The sequence below is a fragment of the Mastomys coucha genome, unplaced genomic scaffold (genome assembly GCF_008632895.1).
Source record: "Mastomys coucha isolate ucsf_1 unplaced genomic scaffold, UCSF_Mcou_1 pScaffold7, whole genome shotgun sequence".
Lineage (NCBI taxonomy): Eukaryota > Metazoa > Chordata > Mammalia > Rodentia > Muridae > Mastomys > Mastomys coucha.
In genome coordinates, this window is record NW_022196913.1 from 59,298,132 (window position 1) to 59,311,998 (window position 13,867).

The 13,867-nt window shown below is 53.8% G+C and overlaps 1 protein-coding gene across 1 annotated transcript; it reads right to left on the reverse strand.

Moving 5' to 3' along the window:
- Positions 1–10: 10 nt before the first annotated feature.
- Gprin1 (G protein regulated inducer of neurite outgrowth 1) lies at positions 11–12,956 on the reverse strand. The gene is made up of 2 exons (XM_031358906.1): positions 12,678–12,956; positions 11–3,965 (listed from the first exon to the last, which is right to left on the reverse strand). Exon 2 carries the CDS (start codon positions 3,809–3,811, stop codon positions 1,046–1,048), a length of 2,766 nt encoding a protein of 921 aa, XP_031214766.1. The 5' UTR covers positions 3,812–3,965; positions 12,678–12,956; the 3' UTR covers positions 11–1,045.
- Between the last annotated feature and the right edge of the window lie 911 nt (positions 12,957–13,867).

Consider the following 13,867-nt stretch of genomic DNA (forward strand, 5'->3'; position numbering starts at 1 on the left):
CAGACAAGAGTTGGGGAAAGGTTTTATTACCAATGTATACTGTGACAGTTAGTAGCCAAAAAACGGAGGCTAGAGGGACAGGGCACTCAGTGGTTACAAGGAACTTGGGGCTCACAGCATTGTGTGTGAGGGGAGAGAGATTAAGAGGGGAACCTTTAAAGACAGTTGTGGATGTCAAATGGGCCTTCCCATCCTGTTCCCAATACCCAGGACCAGCTATCATCCAGGTGGTCCACGGCCTGAGACCTTCTAGGAGCCTTACAATGGCCTTCAGTCCTGTCTAAGACCCTTTGACCTTTCCATGACTCCCCTCAGTTGAGCTCCAGGGCACTCCTAGCTTTTGGCCTCTATGGGAACTGTGCATAGTGACTGGGTCGGGGAGGAAATGGGGCTAGGGTTCTGGGCTAGGTGGGGAGAGACAGGGAAGGGGGTAGGACTACCAACAGCATGCAACAGATGCCCTGGCCATGGGGCCAGCACCATGTGGAGACCCCTCACTGCTCAGAGACTCACTGCGCCCCCTTCCCCCCAGACTCCCACCCAGAGTCTGCCTTTCTGGTGGCCTTACATCAATCCTGGCACATGTGAAGAAAACACTTAAAGATCTGCATGCAGTCTTTGCCCGTTCTGGGGATCTGGCCCACTGGACGCCTCAAAGCACCCGTCCGGCCATCTCAGGAGCCTGCCTCAGCTGTAGGGTGGAGGGGTGGGAGTAGGTTCCTGTGCTCTTCCCGTAGTTCCCGCAGGAGTGGAGCAAAAGGCTGTGAGGGCACCAGGGTGGAGTTGTTAGGGCTGCGTGTGTGGGCTCCTGGCCACAAAGGGACTGGCTATAGGGTTTTCCGTCAGTGTTTGGGAAGGGAGGAATTGGAAAGAAGCCCCTGAAGGCGGCTCACTCCTCGGAGGCGTGCCGTCCTCGGGGGTGGAGGTGGGGGGTGGGATAGAGCTTTCGAGGGCCAGACATCGAGAAGAAGGGAGCCTGAGAAGGTTGGAAACCCGGGCCTACAAAAACAAAAACAAACAACCAAAAAACAAAAACGGGGACAGATCACTCGGCGGTGGGTCCCGCCCGCGAGCAGCACCGCGGCCGGCGCACGCTCTGCAGCAGCGCGCGGAAGAGGCCGGGCGGGCGCTTGGCGGCGCCCTCGGCCGGCGCGGTGCGCACGGAGCCTGCACGGCCTGGGCCCGCGCGGACGGCGGGCGGCGGCGCCGGCGCCCCTTGGCGGCCGTGCTCCTCGATCTGACGCTCCAAATGCTTCTGGATGGCCATGCCCAGCACCTCCACCTCCATGGAGGCGCCGTACACCTCCCACGTCATGCCCTTCTCGTCCCAGCTCACGTCGCGCACCGGCTCGGCCGCCTCCTGCGGCGCCATGGCGGCCGCCAGCACGGAGCCTGGCCGCACCCGCACCTCGGGGAAGACCGGCGGCCCGACGGGCGGCGCGGCGGCCTGCGGCGTCATGGGCCCCGTGGCCACCGAGCGCGTCTCGGCGGCTCCCAGCGACACCTGCAGGCCCGCGTCCCGGCGCGAGGGCGGCCTGGGCGCCGGGCTGGGCGCGCGCGGCGCCGCCTGGAAGCTGAAGGCCGGGCCGCCCGCGCCGTCCTGCGGAGACATGGGGCTCACCGCCACCGAGACGCAGGCCTGCGCGCCTGCCTGCGTGCCCGCGTCCTCGCGCGGCGGTGGCGCTCCGGCGTCCCACGACGGCGCCTTGGTGAAGTTGTCGCGAGTCCGTGGCCCTGGCGGGGGCGCTGCACCCTCCGCGCTGGGGCTCTTCTGAGCCGCCGCTGCCGCTAGGTCTTTCCGGCTGGTGCTGGCAGAGGGCTCCGGCTCGGGCAGGGCCCCGAGGCTCCCGGTATCTCTCCGGGGCTGGGCTGAGCTGTGGGATGTACCAGCTGATTGCCTGAAAGAGGCTGTGGCCTTGTCTGGAGCCGGAGGGACAGTCTTTGCAGGAGCCGGAGATGCAGAGTCAGCCTTCCCCAGGGACACAGGCTCCACAGACGCCGCGGGGTCGACTTTTCTAGAGGGATCCATCTTCTCAGACAGCCGTGGCTGCTCTTTTGGCAAAGGCGGAGTTTCCACCTTTCCCGGGGATGTGGCACCTGGGAGCTGGGTTATCACTTTGACCCCAGATTTGGGCTCCGTACTCCCTGAGGCCCCGGTGTCCACCTGGGTGGAGTTCCCAGGATTCCCTTTCTCAGGAGCCTTCAGCTCTGGAATGCCTTCTGCTCTTTCTGAGGCCATGAGATCCATCTTCCCTGGGGACACCAAAACTGTTTTCCCTGAACTCGCTGGGACCGTTTTTCCTAAAGTCACGGAGCCCACTTCTCCAGAGGGAACAGTTTCTGCTTTTCCCTGGCTTGCAGAGCCCGCCTTGCTTAAAGCCAGGGGATCAGCCTTCTCTGAGGCTGGGAGACTCGCCTTCTCCAAGGACTGTGGGTCTCCTTTCCCCTCAGTTATTGCCTCAGCTTTTGCAGCAGAGCCCCAAGTCCCCAGAGACCTGGTATCTCCTGAACTAGAAGACCCAGAGTCTTTCTTTCCTGAAGACTCGGGATTCCCCTTTTGAGATGTTTTTGTGTTTCCTGTGATAGCCGTGTGATCCGCTCTTCTAGAGGACCTTGAATCTTCTTTTCCTGAGGATAAGGTTTCTGTCTTTATCAAGGACACACGCTCCGCCTGCCCAGAAGACAAGTGTTCTGGTTTCACCGGGGACACAAGTTCCGAATTTCCTAATGAAACAGGGTCCACTCTGCCTGAAGGTCCTATACTGTTCGTGGATGTAGGATCTGTTTTGGCTGGAAACATACCTTCTGGCTGTCTGGCAGATGCTGTTTCTGCCATTTTCACAGACACAAGCCCACCCTCTCCTGAGGAGCCAGGCTCTTTCTTTCCAAGAAACCGGGGGTCCTCTTTGGCTGAGGACAAAGTTTCTGTATTCCCCACAGCTGCAGGATCTACTATTCCTGAGCAGACAGGATTCACATTTTTGGAGGTCACGGGAGCCACAGTTACTGAGGATACAAGCTCTGTCTTGCCTGATGATCCTGGAGTTGGCTTCCCAGAGAACCCAGGATCTGTCTTTTTTGTGGACGCAGGATCTGCCTTTTCTGGGGGTTTCATATCATTTCCCCCCAAACGCACAAGATCTCCCTCTCCTGTGGATCCAGGGTGCTCTCTTCTGGAATGCACGAGATTCTCTTTTCTTGGATCCGTTTTGCCTGAGGTTATAGTCTCTATCTTTCTTAAAGACCCAGCATTTTCCCCTCCTGGGGACACTAGATCCACTTTGCTGGAACATGCCGTGTCTACTCTTCCCAAGGACCCAGAAGCGTCCTCCCCTGGAGCTGTACAGTCCATTCCTCCCACCATCCCAGGCTCCCCCTTTCCGCAGATCATAGGCTCTGCCTTTCCCTTCAACACGGTCTCTTCCCTCCTCAAGGACCCAGCCTCTTCCTTTCGTGTGGAAATAGAACCTGCCTGCTTCAAGGAGTTGGAATCCATCTTCTCGGAGAACACAGGACTTCTGATCTCTGAGGCTGCAGGGGCAGCTTCTGCTGAGGACATGGGCACTGGTTTCCCAAACAGAGTCGTTTCAGAGGCGTCTGAGGTCAAGGCTCCATGTGTCCTCCCTGTCTCTGGGAGAGGGCCGCAGGTAGGAGGAGGGCAGGCTAAGCTCCCATCAGGCTTCTCAGAACAGGAGGCACCTTCCCCAGCCCCACTGGAACTGCTGTGTCTAGAGTCCATGCCTAGGCTTTGGTCAAGGGTGTGCCTTGGGGGTGCAGGGATGGCCTTTGGAGAGGAGCAGCAGTCCCTCATGACCGGGCCTCCAGTGCCCAGGCTCCCATCCTGTGGGGAGCAGAGGGATCTTGCGGGGCTGGAGTCCTTCTGGAGCAAGTGGAGCCAGGTTGGGTCTTTAGGGCAGACCTTCTACCCTTACCGCCATGTTTGAGCTCAAGACAGCTGCCTGGTTCTGAAACAGAGAGAACAGACTCAGGCTTAGGAGACACTACAGGGGGGAACAAACTCAGTCTGTCCAGGCTGCTCACTGGATTCTTTGTCCCCATCTGGTCCCCTTGTCAAGAAGGTCTCAGCTGGGCCAGAGAGATGGCTCAGTGGTTAAAAGCACTGACTGCTCTTCCGGAGGTCCTGAGTTCAAATCCCAGCAACCAGATGGTGGCTCACAACCATCTGTAATGAGATCTGTTGCCCTCTTCTGGTGGGTGTCTGAAGTCAGCTACATTATATTCATATAAGTAAAAATAATTTTTTTTTTTTTAAAAAGAAAGAAGGTCTCAGCTAGAAACATGAACCCAATCCTATCATACCTCATAGCCATCCAGAAAGCCAATGCTCCCACACTTGGAACAATGAGGCAGGAGATTTTCTAGTTTGAGGCCAAGCTGAGCAATTCAGTAAGACCAAACCCTAACAGACAGACAGACAGACAACTGACCCTTCACAACGTGGCTACAATCTGACTTTTTAACTTCACTGTCATTTCCCTACTTCGTCAGCCTCAACTCATACTTCCAAAAGTGACATATTTGTCTCCAAGCCCAGTGGGTACAAACTTTTAATGTCACTGGACCAGATGGGTCATTTGAGTGAAGGAAAGAGGGAGTTGTGTAACTATGGCAAACGCTAGAGGACATGGCTTTTCCAAGAGGGGCTGAGTGCCATCCTAGAGCAATGAAACCTGGGAACCGTAGGAGCCATCTTAGAGCAATGAAACCTGGGAACCGTAGGAGCTCTTCTTGTGTCTTAGGAAGAATGGGAAAACTGGACTTTGATGTAAAATATGCTAACTAATTCAAGACTTAAAAAAAACCCCACAAACACTATGTGAGCCAAAGAAAACATGTCTGTAGGCCACCAGTTTATATCTGTGTAGGCCCTGGGGACTGTGAATGGTCTGTCGGGGAGAGGACACCAGTTTATATCTGTGTGGGCCCTGGGAACTGTGAATGGTCTGTCAGGGAGAGGACATAGTAGTTGTGTGCTTTCAAAGACTGCTCTGAGATAGTGTGGTAATTGGGCTGAAAGGAGAGAGAAGCTGGCCAAGACCCAGCAGGAAGCCAATCAGACTCTCACTGAGTGATGACTCCTTCTCGGAGCCCCTTGTATACAATGGGCCTGGGCAACTACCCTGAGTGATCTAGGTGGGAGACCACCTAGAAGGCAGAACTGAGAGCTGAAAACTGTGGAAGGTAGCTGGCTGTAGTGAGTGAAGACAGGGATGGGGTGGTGGGGGTGGGGGTAGTCTGCAGAATTCTGAGTAGGTGGGAATTGCAGGGTAACAGTGCTGGGCTGGGGATCTGGGGAGAGAGGGGACTCTGTTTAGGATGAGCTGAATTTGTGATGCCTAGGGAGCATTAGGGGAGAGGGTCCAGCAGGCAGATGGACATAGGAGAGACTGTCATTATTCGCACAGCAGCCCAAATGAGCAGAGCTGGTGATCGCCCCTCATCTGTATCCAGACCTTCTCACCCATGCTCAGGCCAGAATCCCTAAAGCAGAGGTATTCAATCTGTGGGTTATGACGCCCTTGATGTCCCATATTGGATATCCTGCATATCAGATATTTACATGTCAATTCATAACGGTAGCAAAACTACAGTTATGAGGTTGCAATGATAATCACATCATGGTTGGCGGTCATCCCAGCATGAGGAACTGTATGAGAAGGTCAGAGCATTAGGAAGGTTGAGAACCACTGCTCTTGAGTCTCTCTTGGCTTTCATACACCGTGAGCCACGCATCAGCAAAACAGAATGAATCTGCCTTTACACCGTATGTAGAACCTGGGTGTAAGACCCCTATTTGCTGGTTTTCTTGCCTCCTCTGACCCTTCCTTCTGCTATCCTCCCTTCTCTCTATGTTATTTTAGTTCAGTGGGCTATCTCATGGTTTCTTGACCATTTCCCTGCATCATTACTCTTTGAGGTCTTTCCTGGCCCAACCTGTATAAAATAGCCATCTCCAATTCTGGCTGTCTCTTTCCATACACCTTGGGTTTTGTTGTTGTTGTTGTTGTTTTGAGATAGGGGCTCATGGTGTAGACTGTGTGCCTGGCTTGGAACTCGATACATAGACCATGCTGGTCTCGAATTCTCAGAGATCAGCCTGCCTCTCTCTTCTCAGTGTTGAGGTTAAGGATACCACACCCAGCTTTGCTTTTACTGAATTTAAAATCCAGAATACTTGCTGCTGCCTGATACATCATAGATATATATTCATTGAATGCTAGCTCCATGGTGGAGCACACCTGTAATGCTAGTGTTCATCAACAAAAGCTGGAGCCTGAGTTTGAGGCCAGCCTGGGCTCTATAGCAGGACCTGGCCTCAAAACAAATCATAAATCACACACACATGCACACACACACTCACATACAGAAAGATACACAAACACACACAGACACTGGCACACAGACACACACTGACGTACATATATACACAGACACACAGAGATAAACACAAACACAGACATATAGACAGACACACAGACACACACATTTCTAACCAATGGGGACTTTGTTGTTCTCAGCCATACATCAGAGTCAAGAATGACTGGCACACACATGGAAAGTCAATTCCTGGTCCACATCACTCTGTGAAGCACTGAACAACACTAGAGATGCCACTTCTCGACCCAGGCCCCTCTTATTCCTGCTGGGATATTAAAATCAGTTGTGATCTTGTTTCTCTGTATAGCCCTGGCTGTCCTGAAACTCACTCAGTATACCAGGCTGGCCTCAAACTCAGAAATCTGCCTGCCTTTGCCTCCCAAGTGCTGGGATTAAAGGTGTGTGCCACCAACGTCCGGCTCAGATGTGATCTTTTAGGGAGGGTATTTGTCCATCTCTACACACATGCACAAGACACAGTGTTTTAGCCAGCAAGTCCCCTTCCAGGGATGTTCCTGCAGATACACTGATGGTAGGTACATCAGGGTACATGAGAGCACTTGGTGGTGAGAAAACCAGGAAGAGGTGAGGGTGTGTGCGACTGTCACAGACACTAGATCACGTAGAGAGGTGAGGAGAGATGCCCACGATCAAGTGAGCGAGCAAAGACACACAAGGACGGCATAACCCAGGATTCTAAGCGTGTGGCCAAGGAAAACCACGCACGAGTTCATGGGATTATTTATAGCCAGACAACTCTAAGACAAAACCTCATGAAACTTTCATTATGATGGCCTCTTTAAAGTAAGCCCGGGGATCTGAGTGGGGAAGAGCCTGCTCATCGTGTGCCCCTTTGTGTGTCTGAATCTGGGCTGCAGGTGAACGCAGTGTATGTGCTGTAGGAGTGGCTGTGTGTCCTCCGAAGCATGCGCTGCTGCTGATCTTGTGGCTGCTTGAATATCATGAGGTATATTTAGTACAGTCTTAAACAGTATAGGCCACAACTTCCTGTGGCCTCTTGATGCAACCAGGAGTCTCAGTATAGTTGAAGTGCTATTGGTAATATAGCAATACTCTCTATAGTCTATTTTAAAAATGCTTATTTTAAATTACATGTAGGTGTTTGTCTTCATAAAGATATGTGCACATATATATGGAGGAGGCTGGAGGCATCCGATTCCCCAGAAGCTGGAATTGCAGGTGTTGTAAAAAATGGGTGCTGGGAACTGAACGGGGATCTTTTGCAAGAGCAGTAAGTATTCTTAACTGATAAGCCATCTCTCCAGCACTACATCACCCTTTAAAAACCAGCAGAAGGAGTTCATTCTAAAATAACTATAAGAGCTGTGCATGTGGCTCAGTGTAGTGGCAGAGTGATTGCTAACGTGTGCAGGGTCCCGGGTTCCATCTCCGCACTATAAGAAAACAACAAGACAGCAGCAGCATCCTATGGATCCCTGAACCAGGACCCCTCCCCACCCCCTGACATTTACGGTCACTGTCAGGTGACATCCCGGTCCGTCGCACACTTTCTGTGTCTATAGGCCTGGCAGCACAGTCGATTGCTTACTATTAGCATTATCAGAAACTGGTGATGGAGACTAATTCTGCGACTTTAGGAAGTGCTGGGGGCTCTCACTCAGTTTTTGCAGGGCTGCACCTTTGGAAAAACAGGAAAGTGAAATGGTTCTCTGTGAGGGTCCGTCCGCCTCCTTGACATGCTTCTAAGCCCCACATATCACTTCCTCCCTTTGATGGCATTTATGTTTTATTATCCCCTTTGTACCCAAGTGCATGTGTGCATACACACACACTCTCACACCTGGGCACACACACAGTGTGAGTGCTTTGTGCACACCCATGGCTTGGAGTTCCCTTTTGTCTCAGCCCCCACACACCCTCTGCTGATGGCATCTTCTCCGAGTTTTAGTTCTTGGCTTAAATCTTCCTTCCTCCAGGAAGCCTTCTGTGCCGATCAGCTTCCTCTGAGGTTCTAAGCCCTCTTCCTACCCCCCTAGCCAGATTTCTGTTACTCCATGTGTATCCATTTAACCTGAGTTCTCGTCCAATGGGTCTCAACTGATACTGTTCATCCCTGGGTCCCCCAAATTTCACATCTGCAGCTTGGGAGGATGCCAGTCATCAGAAAGATGGGCATACAGAAGGGCATCTTGCTGGGGACTCTAAGGCCTTAGGTTTTGGAGAGCTGGACTGGGTGCCTCTGTGTTTGTGGGGGGTATGCAAGAGTAAAGTGGGACGCAGCTCTAGGGCATAGGAGATGTAGAAGGGGTGGTCCCTGACCTCCAGAGAGAGAGAAGAATGAGGAGAGGGTAGTGAGCTAGCAGTAAAGAAATGGTCTGGTCTGGACACGTGGTCAAGGAAGGTCCCTAACTGGGCAGCTGGTCTGGACATGTGATCAAGGAAGGCCCCTAACTTCTGAGCCACCCATGAGAAGGCCAGAGAGGCTGGAGTAGAGCTGGAATCAGACAGGGAGGACATGGGAGGAAGAGGCAGGAGCAGCCAGCCATGTGAGGCCCTGGAGGAGCAGTGGGGACTCATCCTGAGGTACTGAGTAAACACTGCTGTGTTTTAAGCAGGAAGTGTGTGTGGCCAGGTCCCTTAATTCATTGGGTAAAGTCACGAATATGTTTTTTTAAAATATATTTTAAGTGTTTGTTTGTTTGTTTTTGCATACAATGAAGGCCAAACAAAACAATTGTGCAGGTTGATTTTGTGACCTATCTTGTCCTTGGGTCTGTGGAAAAGGATGTTGTAAGCCAGAGTGTCTGGGCAGATGGGCAAGAGAAAGTGCCCAGAAACCAGTGAAGCCCAAGGTCTGTTTGCCATGCTTTCTTGTTTCCTCCTCTTGAACTTGACTGTCTGGCAGTGACTTAGGGAGGGGAGTACAGCTGGGAAGGGTCAGAAAAGGCTAGAGGAGGTGCCATGGGTGGCTACCACTTCTCCTTTCACACTGGTAACCCAGGCAGCCCTAGGTGTCTCCCTACACCACCTCCTGCTTCTTGTGTGTGTCTGGACAGAGTGCAAACAGTTCACTGTTCAGCAGCTCTGAGACTTCAAGCAGGGTCTTTCTCCCTGCCCTCCCACCCCCACCCCAACTAAACACCTCCTTACCCACCAGCCTTGTTGTGAGAATTAGAGCCGATGAGGGGTGTGCATGGTTCTGCTCACGTTAGGACCAGGCTGTGTACATGGAAAGCCTGTTTTTATCTACTCAGTCTGTCAGAGCCCAGCTGTGCTCCCAGGAGGGGGTGGGGGTGGGGAGCTGAGTCTGAAATGGTTGCAGCAGAGACAAAACTCAGCAGAAATCTGCCTTTCGCACAGGCTTGTTTGTTAGCCCACGATGCTAACAAGTTATTATTAAAATCAGGTGTATGTGTGTGTGTGCATGTGCATGTGCGTGTGCATGTGCATGTGCGTGTGCGTGTGTGTGTATGTGTGTGTGTGTGTGTGCGCGCGCACACGCGCGCGCGCACACAGTAAAAGTCAACCTTGGGTGTTGTTCCTCAGTAGCTGTCCACCTTGTTTTTTGAGACAGGATCTCTCACTGGGACTTGGGACTCACGCATTAGGCTAGGCTGGCTGGCCAATGAGGCTCAGGGACCTTCCAGTCTCTGGCTCTCCACAGTTTTTTTGTTTTTTTTAAATGTGGGTGGAGAGCATCAACTCTCTTTAGTCCTTTTAAGTCAATTTTAAATAAAGGAGCAAACTCATCAACATCTAAACACTGATAGAGTTCATGTGGAAATCCGATGTCCAGGTTATTCTGGCAAACTAAAATTTGGCAAGCTGAATGTGCTTCCTGCAGAGCGACAGCCAGCTGGAGATGAATAGAAGCGCCTGAGGAGGCAAGCAGCCACGATCCCCACCTGGCCTCTGGTGTCCTGGACACTAGCGCTAACTGTACATTGCCCCGTCTCTGAGACTGGATGCTTTTTATTTCCTTATCACCAGCCTCTCATGCATGCTCCATAGCCCCCAAGTCTGGGCACTTTCCTCACATGCCAATAAAAGCAGGAAGTGACTTTGCCCAAGTGCTTACTACATACCCGGCTCGTACACCTGTCAGGCAGGTGACATGCTCCTATTTTCCAAGAAGCAAGCAGAAAGTTTGACAGGCAGGCATGGCCACATGTTGGCATGCCCCTTTTGCAAAACCTCCCCAGAAGAGGTTGGTGCCCCAGTTCCCACTCCAAGTTCTCAGCTTCTGAGATGGGCTTGGGTCCAGTACAGGGGACGGCTGGCTTGGCTAGATGTGGAGGAAGCCCCAATTTGGTCACTAACCTCTTATGTGACTCTGTGTGGGTTTCCCACTCTGGGCGCTTCTCTCTCCCATTCCAATGGCCCAGAGACAAATTCCAAAGGGTCTACTGCTCATGGGTCTGCTGGATCCTTCCTGGTTTGGGAGGGACTCTCAGTAGGTTCCAGACACTAGGCAGCCCAGGCCAGGAGCCCACATCCTCTCCCTCCACGCTACTTCTAAAACACACCTCCCTTAGTCCTGCCTGCTTAGCCCTGGGTCCAGCACTCTCAGACTCACTTTATCATCTAGACTCTACCCACAGCAATTTCACAGTGGGGCCCCTTGTCATTTTGTAGCACAGCTGAGGATACAGGCGTCAGGAGGAAAGACCACCAAGCGAACGAAGCTGAAGGGAGGAAGACTGACTGGGGTTCAAAATTAATTGAGTCTGATCTCAAAGCCTGGATTCTTCCCAGTTTATGAATCAACATCTACACTCTAATGCTAGGTTCTTCTCTTTAATCTTTGTGTGTATGTGTGAATGTGGGCATTCTCATGCACTTGTGGAAGTCAGCAGGCAACCTCAGGTGCCAGCCCTTGTCTCCCAAGGTCTTCTCATTCTACACTGGGCTAACTGGCTCTTCAGTTCCTAGAGATCCTCTCTCCCCACTCCTGTTGGGGTGTGCGATCCAGTACGGGCAGCAGGCTGAAATAGCAGTGTAGGTGCATGGCTGGCTCACCTGGTATGCAAATGAGTGAGTGGACTGTTTTGTGGAAGACACCAGCTGAGGCCAGTCTGGGCCCAGGACCTGGCTCCTGTGTCCTAACCAAGACCTTGGTGTGCCTTTTATTTTACCCCATGTGCAATGCGTGTGTGCCTTGTGGGGGTCACTGGGATCCTGTGTGCCTATAGTCTCACTTTGGGGGAGGCTAGCCTGTGCGTGTAGGTCCTTGTGTTTGGCTCACACGCAGGGCAGTCCTGTGAATGCAGAGATACAAGGCTAGCCTAGCTTTTCCTTTCCCACTAGGACTTCTTCCCAGACTGGAGTCATCTCCACACCCCCAGCCAGGGCTAGAGCTGCCAGGCACCTGCAAACATCTCCTGGCGTGGTAACAAGACTCACAAAGGCTTGGGTATGCCTGTGAGTGTGACTGAAAAATCCCAGTCTTCTGCCACTTGTCCCCTCATCTCCTAGTGCCCCCACAGCGACCACCCCCTGGCAGCTGCTGCAGGTGAAGGAGTCTATAACAAAAGGCCTTCTTTGAGAAACATCCCCCAGACCATCTGTCCCATCTGTCCATCTGTCCATCCACCAAGCCACAGAAGGGCAAGGATGGATGTCCAAGGTTGTGTGGACTCGTGCTAGTGTGGGTTGAAGAAGAGTGGCAAGCTAAGAGACAAAGCAAGGGTGTGCACAGGGTCACAGCCTGCTCCAGGATGGAGGGTACAGGTGGGGCAGAAGCACGACCCGGAGCAGGGGGGCTGGATGTCGGTTAGAGTATTGCATACTTGGATCCGGGATTGATGCTATGAGTGCGTAGCCCCGACTGGGTGCACTAGGTGGGTTGCACAGGTGGCCGGATGTTTGAATCTGATGGAATGACCAAAGCCACGGTTGTGTGTGTGTGTGTGTGTGTGTGTGTGTGTGTGTGTATACCTGTGGCCTCGTCCAAAAATGAGGTTCCCAGGCATGAACGCGGTGTGTGACACGTTCAGGACTGTGTGCCACACCGGGTGTGTGACGGGTGGGATGAATCAATGAGGGCGGCCCCTCCCCCCCCCCAGTGGCGGGAATCGCCCCCTCCCGCACCGCGGTGTGGAACAAAGCGGCGGGCAGCGGGGCTGGCCGCGGGGCGGCCTGGCCACACCACAGGCCGGGGACGTTCACCGGGGCCCCGCCCCACCGCGCCCCGCCCCGCCGCCCCCGCCCCGCAGCCAGAGCCCGGCGCGGCCCAGGACCCTGGACAGCGGCCCGGCTCCGCGCGCCCTGCGTCCCCACGAGCGCCCACCGCTTACCCGCTCGGGCTCCTCGGAGCTCCAGTTCGCGCCGCGCAGACCACCCCGGTGCTCCCGGCCGCGCTGGCGGGCGGACCCGACTCCGCGCCGTCCCTGGTCGGCTGGGCGCCCCGCCCCGGGCATGCGCGCTGGGCGCACTCGGGAGCCGGGAGGGGGCGCCGCGGGGGCGCGCGAGGGCTGGCAGACGCCGCCCGGCCCCGGGGGCCGCGCGCCAGCCTGGTGCTCAGCTGGGAGCCCCGCGGGCGCACGGGCGGCGGCCGCACCGGCACCCGGGTTGTCCCGATCTGCCCGCTGCCTCGGCGAGGAAATTTCCCGCGTCCCTCTCGGCCGCACTTCCGGCCTCTGCCCCCTCCGCCCCGCCCCCGGCCCTTTGTCTCGCTGCTGCCCACGCTCCGGCGAGTGGCCGCCCTGGGCTGGGAGGTGCTCTGCGTCCTCCCTGCCGCAGCTTCCCCGACGGGGAGTCCGCCCACCCTCTGGTCAGGGTATGCCCGGTCCTCCTCCTGGACACTCTCCACCAAGTCACCCCGCCTCTCTTTGAACCTCAGTTTTGCCTCAGTTTTTATGTCTGTAACTAATATTAAATTTATTAAGATGCTTAAAGCAGATGTTTAGGGAGTCCACTTGAGTGAGCTGCTGAAGGCGTGAGGACTCACTACCCGTTTCCCTCTACATTTGAGCAGAGGATTGGGCCCCTCCCCTTGTACTTCTCAGATGAGAACCCTGTGATATCTTGGAAGAGCTAAAAGATCCTTGTGTCTCAAATGTGAAGCCACCTGCTAGGTCACGAAGGCAAATGGAAGTCTTAGGCAGGAACACAGAGCTAAAGTTTGATTTATAGGTGTCGATGGCTTCCATGTCCAATCAGGCCAAGTGAATATTCTATGCACATTTTTTCAAATATGGGTAAGTTTCTTGTTTGTGGTCAAACCGTTCCTTTGTAGGTCGAATTGGGGTTGCAAATTTGTACAGGTCACTTCCTGCAGACCTACACTTGACTTGTGTTTTAGGAACCATTGCTTATCTGGCTACCTTACCTTAATAACAACGAGAAAATCTAGATGGCAAGTGAACATTTAAAATCCACGGGGAAAGCCAGAAGTAGAGACACTGCCTGTAATCCCAGCACGCAGGGGTCTAGAGCAGGTCGGTAACCCTGAGTTCTGAGCCAGCCTGAGCTACATAATGAGTAC